The sequence below is a fragment of the Ursus americanus genome, chromosome 14 (genome assembly GCF_024610735.1).
Source record: "Ursus americanus isolate L20-20 chromosome 14, mUrsAme1.1.p, whole genome shotgun sequence".
NCBI classification, from domain to species: domain Eukaryota; kingdom Metazoa; phylum Chordata; class Mammalia; order Carnivora; family Ursidae; genus Ursus; species Ursus americanus.
The window spans coordinates 60,400,058-60,412,540 of record NC_142140.1 but is presented as its reverse complement, the minus strand read 5'-3'; the positions used below and the strand labels follow the sequence as shown (position 1 = coordinate 60,412,540).

General features: G+C 49.2%; 1 protein-coding gene across 6 annotated transcripts in view; it reads left to right on the top strand.

The window, feature by feature from the left end:
- Positions 1 to 12,483, top strand: part of ZZEF1 (zinc finger ZZ-type and EF-hand domain containing 1) — a 98,156-nt gene that overhangs the window by 15,956 nt on the left and 69,717 nt on the right. For all 6 annotated transcript variants that reach the window (XM_045804840.2, XM_045804837.2, XM_045804839.2 and 3 more), the window contains exons 4-9: positions 1,081 to 1,252; positions 2,195 to 2,394; positions 3,795 to 4,005; positions 7,574 to 7,690; positions 8,608 to 8,786; positions 10,232 to 10,330. In XM_045804840.2, the coding sequence (XP_045660796.2) occupies positions 1,081 to 1,252; positions 2,195 to 2,394; positions 3,795 to 4,005; positions 7,574 to 7,690; positions 8,608 to 8,786; positions 10,232 to 10,330 (978 nt within the window). The remainder of the gene's footprint in view (positions 1 to 1,080; positions 1,253 to 2,194; positions 2,395 to 3,794; positions 4,006 to 7,573; positions 7,691 to 8,607; positions 8,787 to 10,231; positions 10,331 to 12,483) is intronic.

The window sequence follows — 12,483 nt, the reverse complement described above, 5'->3', positions numbered from 1 at the left end:
GGCTGATAAAGTAGGCCGTGTGCAAACTGGAAGTTCTGTGCAGCAGAATATGTCAGAAGCAGAGTCAGAAACAGAACATATTTTGTGACGTGTTACCACAGTCTGAATCGTTTTACTAACTCTGACCTTGGGCCCTTACTTAACTCTGGGCCTTGCCTCTGTTTCCTCCTCTCTGCACTGAATCAGTAGGAGAAGATCAGAGAGGTGTGCCCAGCTCCCAGTGAGCATCACCTGAGATGCGTGCCTGGGTGTATACACCCTATAACATACAAACCGGCGAGGGGGCTTGTGACCCCGCAGAAAGCAGAAGAGGGTAGAACCGGGCTGCTCGAAACACAGGTGGCTTACGAAGTCTCACACGTAATTAAAGAAATGTCAGTTCAGGGGCGCCTGGGTGGCACAGCAGTTAAGCGTCTGCCTTCGGCTCAGGGCGTGATCCCGGCGTTGTGGGATCGAGCCCCACATCGGGCTCCTCCGTTATGAGCCTGCTTCTTCCTCTCCCACTCCCCCTGCTTGTGTTCTCTCTCTCGCTGGCTGTCTCTATCTCTGTCAAATAAATAAATAAAATCTTTAAAAAAAAAAAAAAAAGAAATGTCAGTTCAAACTGTAAGATACCATTTTCTTCTCTTAGTGTGGTTTTGCAAATATATCAGTGATTTAAGTATTTTACTACAGTGAGCTCATGAAGCAACCCTTGGCCAATTTCTGCTTTATCATGGTTCTTTGGAAGGAGATTTTAAGGAATACTTCTTTTTCTAGGGCCAAAGTACCGAGCATATTTACGTTAGATATTTTAAATGACCCTTTTTGGGGTGGCTGGGTGGCTCAGTCAGTTAAGTATGTGGCTTCAGCTCAGGTCATGACCCCGGGGTCCTGGAGTCCCAGGATCGAGGCCCGCATCAGGGCTTCCTGCTCAGCAGGGAGTCTACTTCTCCCTCTACCCCTCACCCTGCTCATGCCCTCTCTCTCTCTCTCTCTCTCTCAAATAAATACATAAAATCTTAAAAAAAAAAAAAAAAGACCCTTTTTTTTCCCTTTGTGAAAGACATGTCACGTGATAGAATCTGGTTTTCTCTGCAGAAAGTCCTGGAGATCTAACCAGAAGCCCAGAGACGGATAAACTCAAGTCAGTAGCAAAGTGCTATGCTTACATAGAAACGTCCTCCAACCCTGCAGACATCGACAAGATGACGAACGGAGAGACGTCGTCGTACTGGCAGTCCGACGGCAGTGCACGCTCTCACTGGATTCGGTGGGTCCTAGAGCAGCGGTTGTCAGGAGCCCGAGAGAAGTACCTGCTTGCTTTCTCTCATCTCCTCAGTGTGGCGACGAGTTATTTCCTGAATTTTTGAATATTTTCTGCGTAACCGCGTGGTGGTTTTCTTATTGCAAGTGACTATCTGTGAAGATGCCTTAGGAATCAAGGGAAAAGAATTACGTAAAATCTTGCTACCTGGTTCATATATTCATAAACATGGATAATTCCTTTACTTGGTACTTCAAGGGAGAAAATAGTATTTGACTGATATTTTATAATACTGATTTCAGATCTTTTTCACTAGTTTCTCAGGAAAATTAATATCACAAGGGGCAAGTACTTTTCTTATATCAGATGTGATTTTACTTTTTAAGATCCTTTCTGTGCATTAAAGAAATCTTTATGCAACTATCTTGGCCAGTTTGGCAGAGGAGGAGGGAATGGGGTGAGCAGGAACCCTGGGGTCGAACTGGTGGCAGTAAGCTGATGTTTCTAGAAGCTTCGAAGCTGCCATCTAAAGTTTCACGTGTCTCTTTGGAGAGTGGGCTAATTTCAGTTGTTGGAAGTAGAAGTAGTTGTCTTGTTCTCGCATGGAGAGTACAGGTGACCTTCAGCATCTAATTGATGGGTCCGGAGCACATTCAGCTCTTTGGACGAGGGCTAGCGTTTGCTTCTTGCAGGTAAAGCGATTGTTTAGGGTGTTCACATTGTACTTTCCTGCCTGGGCTGGTAGCTTAAAGGGAAATGGAAGATTAACCTTGAACTGGAAGAGGTTGGAGAGACACGGGAAGGTCACAAGGGCTCTTCCAGTTGGCGGCTTTTCGGAAAGAGGGTCCTTAACCGCATCGGATACAAGACCGTGGAGATGAGCGTCTTGGATGCTGCGGGTCTCGACCTTTGTAAACACCTGTCGTTTGTGCTCCCCGTGTTTTCCAGCTTAAAAATGAAGCCAGACGTTGTGCTTCGGCACTTGTCCATCGCGGTGGCCGCCACTGACCAGAGCTACATGCCGCAGCAGGTGACGGTGGCTGTGGGGAGAAGTGCCAGCGATCTGCAGGACGTCCGCGATGTGCACATTCCCAGCAATGTCACTGGCTACGTGACGCTGCTGGAAAATGCCAACATCAGTCAGCTCTGTGAGTCATCACGAGGCCGCTTGCCCTCCGGTTAAGGGGACTGGGGGGCGGGGGGAGAAGGAATCATTTTTAGCGGGAATACCTCCCCAGGGGAGAAACTGTCAGATTGTCTTTGGGGGTTTGATTTGCTTCTCATGATGCACGTGGGAGTAGCCGTTAGTTCATCTGTGTGGTGTTGTAGAAAGTTATAGAAGCCCTTTTTACTTAAAAGTATTTTGTTCTTGTTTCCTTATTAGAAAACCATAGATAAACAGAAATGACTCAAAATCCCACTACCCAGGGATTGTCACTGTGAATATGTTAGTGTGGACCCTTCCAGATCTTTACTTGTGAGCGTGCGTCTATGTGTGTGCGTGTGCGTGCACATATATTTTAAAATAAAACATAGGGTTGCATATGTTTTCACAAAATGTATTTGTATACTTATTTACAAAAATGCGTATGTATTTACAAAATGGCGATATTCTTTCCATGCCGTTTTGTAAATTTTTTAGCACATTGTCGGACCATGTGTTCTTGCACACCTTTATTTAGCCATAGAAGAACTTGCCTTAATTTTAACCAGCCCTGTATTCCTGAACACGTAGGTTGTTTCCATTTTTATACTATGATGACCTTGCTTCACACCCAGCATTTGGGAAATAATCACAATTCTGTGATTTCTTTCCAGGCTTTTTTCATTCAGGGAGCCGGGATGCCTCATGTTTTGTCTCATTTCTCCTAATGCTTTCCTGGGCCAAAAGAAGTGTTCTTACTTTGCTCAGAGGAACTGAGGCCTAGGGAGGTAGAGTCTTTGTGTCTCGTCCCTAGGCAAAGCAGTAGTGAAGCTCCTGGAGTAGACGCTTCCTGTCTCACACTGTGACGCTCCTTCCTCTCAGTTGTGTCCTTTTTAACTTGTCACCTCCTCCCGTCCAACCCAAATAAGAAATTGTGACAGCTCTTAAAAGTCAGTCATGCCTGTGCCGTCATCCATTTGGACTTGATTATTAAAAATAAATTCTCACAACTGCTGTGAGACAGCGACTGTTTAAATCAAAATTTCAGAACCCTAGCAAAAATTCTAGAAATTTTCTTACCATGTATTTAATCAGGATTTAAAAAATGATCTTTGTGTTAATTTTCAGGACGCCTAAATTCCTAAGAAACTTTGTGATGGAAAGGGTTAAGCCACCCTTAAATTTACACATTATTCTTATGACTCCTTAGTTTGGTTGATGCTTTTCTGACAAGTTTATTATATGCTAGCTCCATTATACACATTATTTATTTCTGGCATCAAAGTATGTTTCAGAATTTTCTTTTCAAAATGTGAATTACTATTTTGCTTTTAGTTGGGAGCCTAGCATTTGCTGAACTGAAGAAGTTAATCCAATACTGAATTTGTCGTTTGCGCTTGACAGATGTCCAGATTAACATAAAACGTTGTCTTAGCGATGGATGTGACACTAGAATTCATGGTCTGAGGGCTGTTGGCTTTCAGAGAGTTAAGAAGTCTGGGGTCTCGGTGTCAGATGCTTCTGCAATCTGGTACTGGTCTCTGCTGACCTCTCTGGTGACGGCGTCCATGGAGACAAACCCCGCCTTTGTCCAGACAGTGCTGCACAACACGCAGTAAGTCCCCCTCTCCGCTTCCCCGCCCGTCCAGGTGCCCCTGTTGTCCCCGCCCCCTGCAGAGCATGTCCCTGAGACTCGGGCTCGGCCCGGGTGCCCTGGGGTTTCCTGTCTGTGCCTTCGGCGCCAGTCTGGGGAGGGGGTCCCTCGCGCTGCTCTGTTCCTCACCCGCGGGGGAGCGGTTGCTCCCATTCACGGAGCACTTTGTATCCGATGCCGCGTGGTATTTACCGCCTGCTGTTGGGAAGCATGTATGTAAAACTTACCCCGTGTCACAGACGAGGGTACTGGGACAGCCCCTGAGGCCCGTCACTGGGCTGGCAGGGATGTGCCAGTGTGCGTCCAGACCTCGGAACTCACGGTGGAGTGAACTCTGCTTAGAGAGACTAAACAAATTTATTTGTAAATGTAGATCACTTTTGAAAATAAAAATTAAAAAGGTAAAAGTAAATTTAAAAATAGCATTAAAAAATTAAAATTTGATTAAATTTAAATTTAAAAAAATTAAAAATTAAAAAGAAAAAAAGCCTGTAGGGCTGAAAGACCCAGCGGTAACAGACGCGGCAGGAAGTGGTGACATATGCCGCAGAAGCAAAGGGGTACCAGCGTTATGCTTACGTTCGGTGTCTGAGAGAGAGAGAGAGAGTACTAGCGGCGGTTCTCTGGATGTCTCCTGAGAACGAAGCTTTTTCGCCGGGAACATGGGGGGCAGCGCCAGATGTGAAGTCATATTTGTCCATATGCCCTTCTTGCTTCCTGTTTAACCATTTTTAAAAAAACTAATTAGAAACTTAGAGAACTATGACAAGTACAATGCAAACAACTTTATTTCCTTCTGAGCCATTTGGGACTACGGTACAGACCTGGTCCCCGTTGTCCCTGAGTACACGAGTGCGTGTTTCCTGTCAACTGGAGCGCTCACTGCAGCCATCAGGGTCAGGAAGCTCACGGTGAGGCGCAGCGCTGTCCACCGGTCCTCGGGTTCCATTCGGGTCCCGCAGGCTGTCGCGGTAACACCCTGTGTAGGAGAAGGACCCAGGCCACACTTGGTGTTTGTCGTGTCTCCTCAGTGTCCTTCAGTGTGGGCGGTTCCTCAGTCTCTCCTTGATGTTATGACTTTGACACTTTTGAAAATCATCGGTTCGTTATTTCTGGGAACGTTGTTCAGTTTTGGTTCATCTGATATTTCATAATGATTCAGTGTAGGTTTTGTGTCTCTAGCGGGAGTGTCACCGAAGCGATGGCACGTTCTCATTGCGTCCCGTCCGGTGACACACAGCTTTAGAGTGTCCTCTTACTAGTGCTGCTCACGTTGACTTTGATCCCTGAAGGAAGGGGTGTCTGCTGGATTTTTCCATTGTGAAGAGATTTTTGTCTTGGTAATTACTAGGTATTTTGTGCGGAGGTTTTGAGACCGTAAGTGTCCCATTCGTCCTCCAACTTGCTCTCCGTGTGGACTCGTGGTTCCTGTGTTACGTGCTCCTGGCTTATGACATCACGGTGTTGATGGGACATTGGCCCGGATTTGGCCAATGGGAACCCCTTTGGTCTGGTTTCTGTGTCCTTTTGGCATGTCCTCAGCAACTTGGAACACTTCCTCACTTTCTAGAACAACAAAATATTCCAGGCCTGTCTCGAATGCTCCCTGCCTCCGTCCTGGAATCAGCCATTGTTTCTGAGGGGTCATTGTCCCTTTTGGTGGCGAATGGTCTTTAGAAACTCAACACACAAGCTCATTGTGGGTAGAGCATTGCTTCTCTCAGGCCCTCTCAGTGGACCCCGCTAGGAAATATGTTTGTACAGAAGTAGTATGCACACGTGTGTGTACGTTACACACATTCACAGCCGTAGTCATCTCTGCGTCTGCAGTGCTGGGAACTCTAGAGTTTGCACCGACACTCCCACTTCCACTCCAGCACTGCCGTGTTCCTTCTGGTTTCCTCTCTCTGCGTTTGCCCCTCCCTTCTCGGGTAATGAGAAAACTGCTGCCCGAGTTTTCCCTGCTGTATTTACGTATCACCAGCCTCCCATCTCCCGTGCCCTTGTCTGGACACCCTCCTCCCCGGACTCCTGCTCCAGCACGTTTTACAGAGCTGCTGCTGTGACTGTCCTTGTGCACAGGCCCTACGTCCCCTTGTCTTCCTGTGCCCAGCACCAGGCCACCCTCCTTGGTGCTCACGTTCCCTGCCAGACTGGCCTTTTGTGCAGCTACCTTCCTCAGTTTGCTCTGTACCCACCTCAGCACCCCATTATGGGCCCCCATGGTGCCCTGTCCTCCCACCCAAACACACACGAGTGCCTGCCTTGTACAGCCCTGCTTTATGGACTGAATTTTCTAGAGGAAGGACTGAATTTGAAGAGGAAGAGCTTTCTACCTTATTTTTGTGAAGAAATGCCAAGTTGTTGAGGAATGGATATATTTAAAGTTTATGTTCCTAAACAGTTGTAACTGTTCATGTGTAATTATGTTTTCACTCCTAACATTTAAATACCAGTGATCTAAAGCTACTGTAAAATTTTTTTTGAAAAAAATCAGTGGGCAAAATAAAAAGAATAATGAAACAAATGTTTACTTGAATCAGTAGAACTAAATTTGGTAAATCCCTGCGCGCTCCTGTGCGTTAGGCCTCCTTGATCACCTGCCTTTCAGTGTGGCTGCCGTCCCGTGCGGCTCCTTGCAGAGCGAGAGAAGAATGCGAGCGGAGGGAAGCCGACGCAGTATTAGCCTTTCTGTGTTGTCTCTGTTTGGAACTAGGAATCATATCATTTGAGGGATTCCCATTACTGTTCCCATGAAATGACTGTCAGTTGTAGAGTTTTGAGTTACTTTTTGCACACCTCCACGCTGTTCGCAGGGCACTCGCTCACCCGCACTTGCTGGCATAGAGTAGGCCCAGTCGTTTTTGGTTGCGTCAGTCTGTCTGATGACTATGAGTCTGGAGGAGGTAAAACTTTTGGGGGATTCAGAGATAAACGTAAGAGGAGACGAGAGAAAAGAAACACTGAAGCAGACATTACGGTAGAAAGGCCGAGAAACACAGGCAAGAAGAGAAATGCTGAAGCAGACATTAAGGTAGAAAGGCCGAGAAACACAGGCAAGATGAGAAACCGTGACAGGTGCTCATGTTTATGGGCAAGAAAATTGGTGGTCGGTGTGTCGATGCCGTAGGTCTTAAGACAGAATGTGTAACATGAGCTGCTTACGGGGCCACCAACTGCTCCGCCTCCGGGGCCACGTTTTCTGAGATCTCCAGGGTTTTCTCTGTAGAGTGTACATGTCTTCTGCCCACCCTGCGTGAAATGAAGACTGGATCCCAAGGACTGGAATAAGTGTCTGTGGAGAGAAATGGAACTCTTAAAATGAAAAAGAAGGAAATTCCATGAAGTTACTTGGCACCATGACTCCTGGGGGAAAAGCTGGTTTGATGTTGTGTGCCAGGCTCTCTCTGCAAGACTTTGTTCATGAGGGATTAATCACAACAGGCGTCTGACAATTTGGTATTCGTCGAGTATTATTAATTTAATGTTTTGCCTGGGTTTGTTCTGATTTTCCATCTCACACTTGCAGGAAGGCACTGCAGCACATGCCTCCGCTTTCCCTCTCACCAGGATCTACGGATTTCTCGACTTTCCTGTCTCCCAGCGTTCTGGAAGAAGTGGACAGCTTCCTCATCAGGATAACTAGGTGAAGTCAAGGTTGATGAGATGGGGCTTGTAGGGGTAGAGGGTCTACGTGCTTGTTAAGTCTTAAAAAAAATTTTTTTTAATCTTTTAAAGGTTAGCACTAAAAATGGCTCGTTTTTAGTGACTGAAGAGAAAGTAAAATCATAGTTCAGCCCTCGAAGCTGCATTATCTAGCCACACCACCTGACCGCCAGGGGTGGGCGTGGGGGGGGTCGTGTGATGCAGCTGGAACGGGTGTCTCAGAGTCCCCTGTGCAGAAGCTCTCGGCTTACTTGGAGCCCCAAACCGTGGCCTCACCGGGCGCCTGCCTCCCTCTGCACAGGCAAACGGGCCGCTGGTCTGTGCGCCTGGACGAGGCCCCTCAGTTGCTTGACAAACTCAGTGCCTGCTGTGGGGACAGCCCTGGCCTGTGTCCGCTCAGCCCCCAGGGCGCGCAAACCAGGTCCTGAGACATCGGGACAGGTTCACGAGTGTCAGTGTAACGTGTTTAAAAAGACGGAGAAGCGTGTGGAGGAGTACGTGTCAAGTAGGTCGTTAGTGTGGGGGATGAGCCCTTGAGTCTGCGGCCACTAGTCATTCTCAGTAGCAGAGGCTTACCGTAGCGGCGTCTTTGCGTGTGGCTTATGTGCGTCTGGTTTGGTTTATAAAGTTTGACTTGTTAAAATGGGTGTTGTTAGTGTTATTTAATAGTTACGGATGGAGGGCACAGAGGGGAGGATTTAACGTCCCTGTCCTCCGGGTTGATCTAGTTTTTCTTTAGGTTGTCTTGAGGATTTTGAGAAAGTATTTCTGGTCTACACCTAGAGAGCATGTGATAGGTGGATTTCACTGTTGGTGGTCGGTTACGTGGGGTTTGGGGGCTACCTGGATTTTCCCGTGTTTCCAAGAAGTGACAGGTTTTTGGCTCCTTGTTCATAGTTGCTGTTCGACTCCGGAGGTGGAGCTGACTCTTCTGGCCTTCGCGCTGGCGAGAGGAAGTGTTGCCAGAGTGCTGGACTCTCTGTGCACCGTCACTGACCGCCTGGACGCACAGTACGACGCCTCGTCCCTCATCTCTTCCATGGCGTCCGTCCGGCAGAGCTTGCTCCTTAAATACGGTATGTGAGTGCGGCGCGGTGGGCAGGCCAGGACGCCGTCATCCCCCTGGTGTCTTCTCACCTCCTCGGCCGGTTGGTCGCTACCCCGTGACTCCAGGATGAACACGGCCTCTCCTGCAGGGGCAGGGAGGAGGGGCACGTGGGCCCCTTGATGGCAGCATCAGAGGGGCCCTGAGCATCCCCAGGGCTGTACCTCCTGGGCGTGACTGGTCTGACCCCTTAGGCTCGGCGGCCATTTGATCACAACCGTCTTCGATGAGGTGCAGGTGTGTCTCTCTGTGTAGACAGCGGGGCTGGGAAGTTGGAGTACCTCCCCTCTGGAGGAGGGAGGGAACTGGCCCAGACACGGCACAAAGCATCCTGGTCTTAGGCTGCATCGCTCTGGGTCCCTGTGACAGCGGCACGCCTGCTACCGCCTTGCCCCCAGGGCCCGGCAGCCGTCTTCCGTAGCACTTCCGTAGCACTTCCCTGCCGGCTCAGGATGGGTCCTCCTAAGCCTTCTGGGTTGGTATGTGAGGAACAGCTCATTTGCCATCCCGGCCTCTAGTGCTAACGTTTCTGTCCTCAAAGTGTAGTATTGGACCCCATCCTCTTCAGTTATACGGGCAAACTGTGCCGTTTCTGCCATGGTGTTTGTGCCTTCGCCTTAACACAACTTCATAATTTATGTTTGATTTTTAAGGTCAGACCATTGATGTCTTGTAAATCTAGTTTTCCCCTTAAATTTGAAAAGGTCATTTTTGGTGGGGTGGGGAGCCCATAGCAGCATGGCTGGATGGGAGGGATACATAGTGTTTGGAAAGTCCTCTCCGGAAAGTTTTCCGTTCCGGTGAGCGGTTATTTGGGCGGGAACCCTGGATGGAAGAGTGACACAGGAGGGAACGTTTGTTCCTGGCAGGGTTCTAGCTGAGCTGGCTTGCAGGTTCATGGGTGTTCGTTACGGTACTACTAACACGAAAGGGAAGGGGAAGCTTTCAGGTCATCATAGCAGATGACACTTTTTAAAATTCTTACAACTTTCAAGATTTTCCTGCAGGTATACTAAAGAAACAAGACCCAAGACCCTAAGATCTTATTTATATATTTAAATGCAATTGTAATACGATTAGTTATTGGCCCCAAAACACTCTTTTGGGAATCCCTCTGCCAAACACGTTGGAGCTGTGCTGTCAGTCTGTATCTTCTAATGCGCTCTGTTTCTGAGGAGTGGTTATTCTGGAGACCGCTTCTTGGAGTCGCGTAGGAACATAAAGCCGTACTTGGTCCCCTTCAGGAAAGCATAGAAGAACGGTGTCAGCTGCTCTGTTTTAGCTTTTCAACAGGTGCGTTTTCCGTCAGCAGTCTGCTGGCCCGCTGCTCTCCGTTTCCACGGACGTGCCTGCTAGTTTTTATTTTTTGCATTGCGTTAGCTTAAGGCTCTCATTCTCTCTCTTTTCTTTGATCAGGTAAACCTCTTCAGTTGACCCTTCAGGCCTGTGATGTCAAAGGGAAAGAAGAGAAGTCGGGGCCTGAAAACCTCCTCGTCGAGCCGTGGACGAGAGACGGTGAGTGGTCGGTCTGTCCGTGTGTGGTGAGCGGAAGGACTGCAGCGCGCCCTCTGGCGGCGTGAGACTGCGTGCGGGGCTCCGGACTGCTTGGAGCGCGAGGCTGCGTGCGGTGCTGGCCTTCACCAGGCAATGGGTCTTGACCCAGGCGCGTGCCTTCCGTAGCGCAGCCTCGTACTCCGCTAGGTGTCGGTCGCTTGTAGCGACTTCTGAGTACGCGAGAGCCCTCAGTTTCGAAAAGCAAGGACTCTTCCTTTTGGCATATAAAAAGTTAACCGTTTTTAAATTCAGATTATTTTTTCGTTGTGTTATCCTGAGCGTTCAGAAACGCAGCAGACCCGAGGCACAGTGCTGCTGAGAACGTAATTTCAGGAGAAAGGTATTTCTCAGTGTGACTCCTCTGGATCTGGAGCGTCCGAAAGAACCTCACTGCCTCCCTGCTGTTGACGCGGGAGCTGCTGATGCATTCTCCCGTGCGCTGCTAGGCCCTGTTCCTCGTCCCGGGGTGTCTGTGAGTCCCTTCCTCCTCCGTCGTGTTGGCCAGCCAGTTCGTCTCCTGCACGTGCCCCCTCGTGCTCACTGCACGGCCTAGAACCTCGCCAGTCGGGCCCAGGAAGGGGAATGTGCTGGCAGTTCTCAAACACTGGCGGGAATTGCCTTCCTGCTTTGGCTTTGCTTTCTCCTTGGCCTTCGTCACAGCAGTGCCGGCCACACGCGTTCTCGCGGTCACCTCTTCTCTGTCGTGTCTCCTGTGTTCGTGCTTCTCCCCAAGGCACCTCCTCTCCCTGGTGGACTTTGCGTGCCAGAGACGCTTACGTGGGACACTCTTGCTGCAGTCGTCCCCGCGCAGCACAGCCTCTGCAGGGACGTTTCCTTCACCGCGTCCCTCTCCTGTTCCGCTACAGGCCGCTAAGGGCCACACAGGCCGTGCACTCCCCTGCCACACATAGTGGGTTTGTTGCCCTTTTCCCCTCCCACCACCCAGGAAAGGCAAGACCACTCTGCCAGAGGCCCCTGTGTTTTTCCTTCGCTCTCTGGAAGAGTCAGGATTTCTGTCTCCAGAGCATGTAAGGCAGAGCCTTCCCCAAACCTGTAGATGGATTTGTACTCCCGTCACCATCCACTGAAAAGCGTCTCTGTTGTTTTATTTTATCTTCATCTTCGTATTTTATTTTTTACTTTTATCACCGTTTCAAATCACGTCTCTAGTCTTTCTTTTTTAAGACTTTTTTTAGAGCACTTTTAGGTTTATAACAAAATTGGAGGAAGGCACAGAGAGTTCCCTTCCCCCCACCTTCCCCCCACGTACAGCTGCCCTCATTGTGACCATCACTCCAGAGGGAGACACGTCCTTACCAAGGACAAGCCCACGGCAACATGTCATCACCAACCAAAGTCCGTAGTTTACCTTAGGGTCTGAGAGAAAGAGAGGGAATGAGAGAGAGAGCGCGCGCGCGCGCGCACACACACACACACACACACACACACACGGACAGGCACATGCGCGCGCGCTTGAAGGGGAGGGGCAGAGAGAGAGGGAGAGAGTCTTAAGCAGGCTCCGTGCTGAGTGCGGAGCCTGACGCGGGGCTCGATCTCACAACCCACAGATCCCTACCTGAGCCAAGACAAAGGGTTGGGTGCTTAAATGATGACTGCGCTACCCAGGCGCCCCCTTCAGGGTCCACTCTTGATGTTGTGTGTTCTGGGGCTTTAAACAAATGTATAGTGATATGTATCCATCATTATAACACCATACAGAGTATTTTCACCATCTTAAAACATGGTATGTGGATTTGTAACGCTCTTCCAAGTCCAAACGCACTGCTAATTTTTCTGTAGTTGTGAGGATCGAATACTGTTATTCTCCCTGTGTCTCATCTGCCTGCCCCCCCTCCCTGCCTTCTGCTTCCCTCGGATGGATGGGTCTTGTGAAGTGGTTGGAATTTGTGGATTTGTTGTTTTGGTTGTGTTTCTGACAGTTGCACAGGTGGGATGTGCGTAGGCCTGGGGAGGAGACTCCGTTTCTCCTGGTCACTCCCTCCACAGCCGTCACTACCGAAAATGAGCCTGAGGAGATAGGCAGGGCAGGGGAAAGTGCTCAGAGCCGGGACAGTTGGGTCTTGAGGAGGGATGGCTTTCTTTCCCGTATGGGG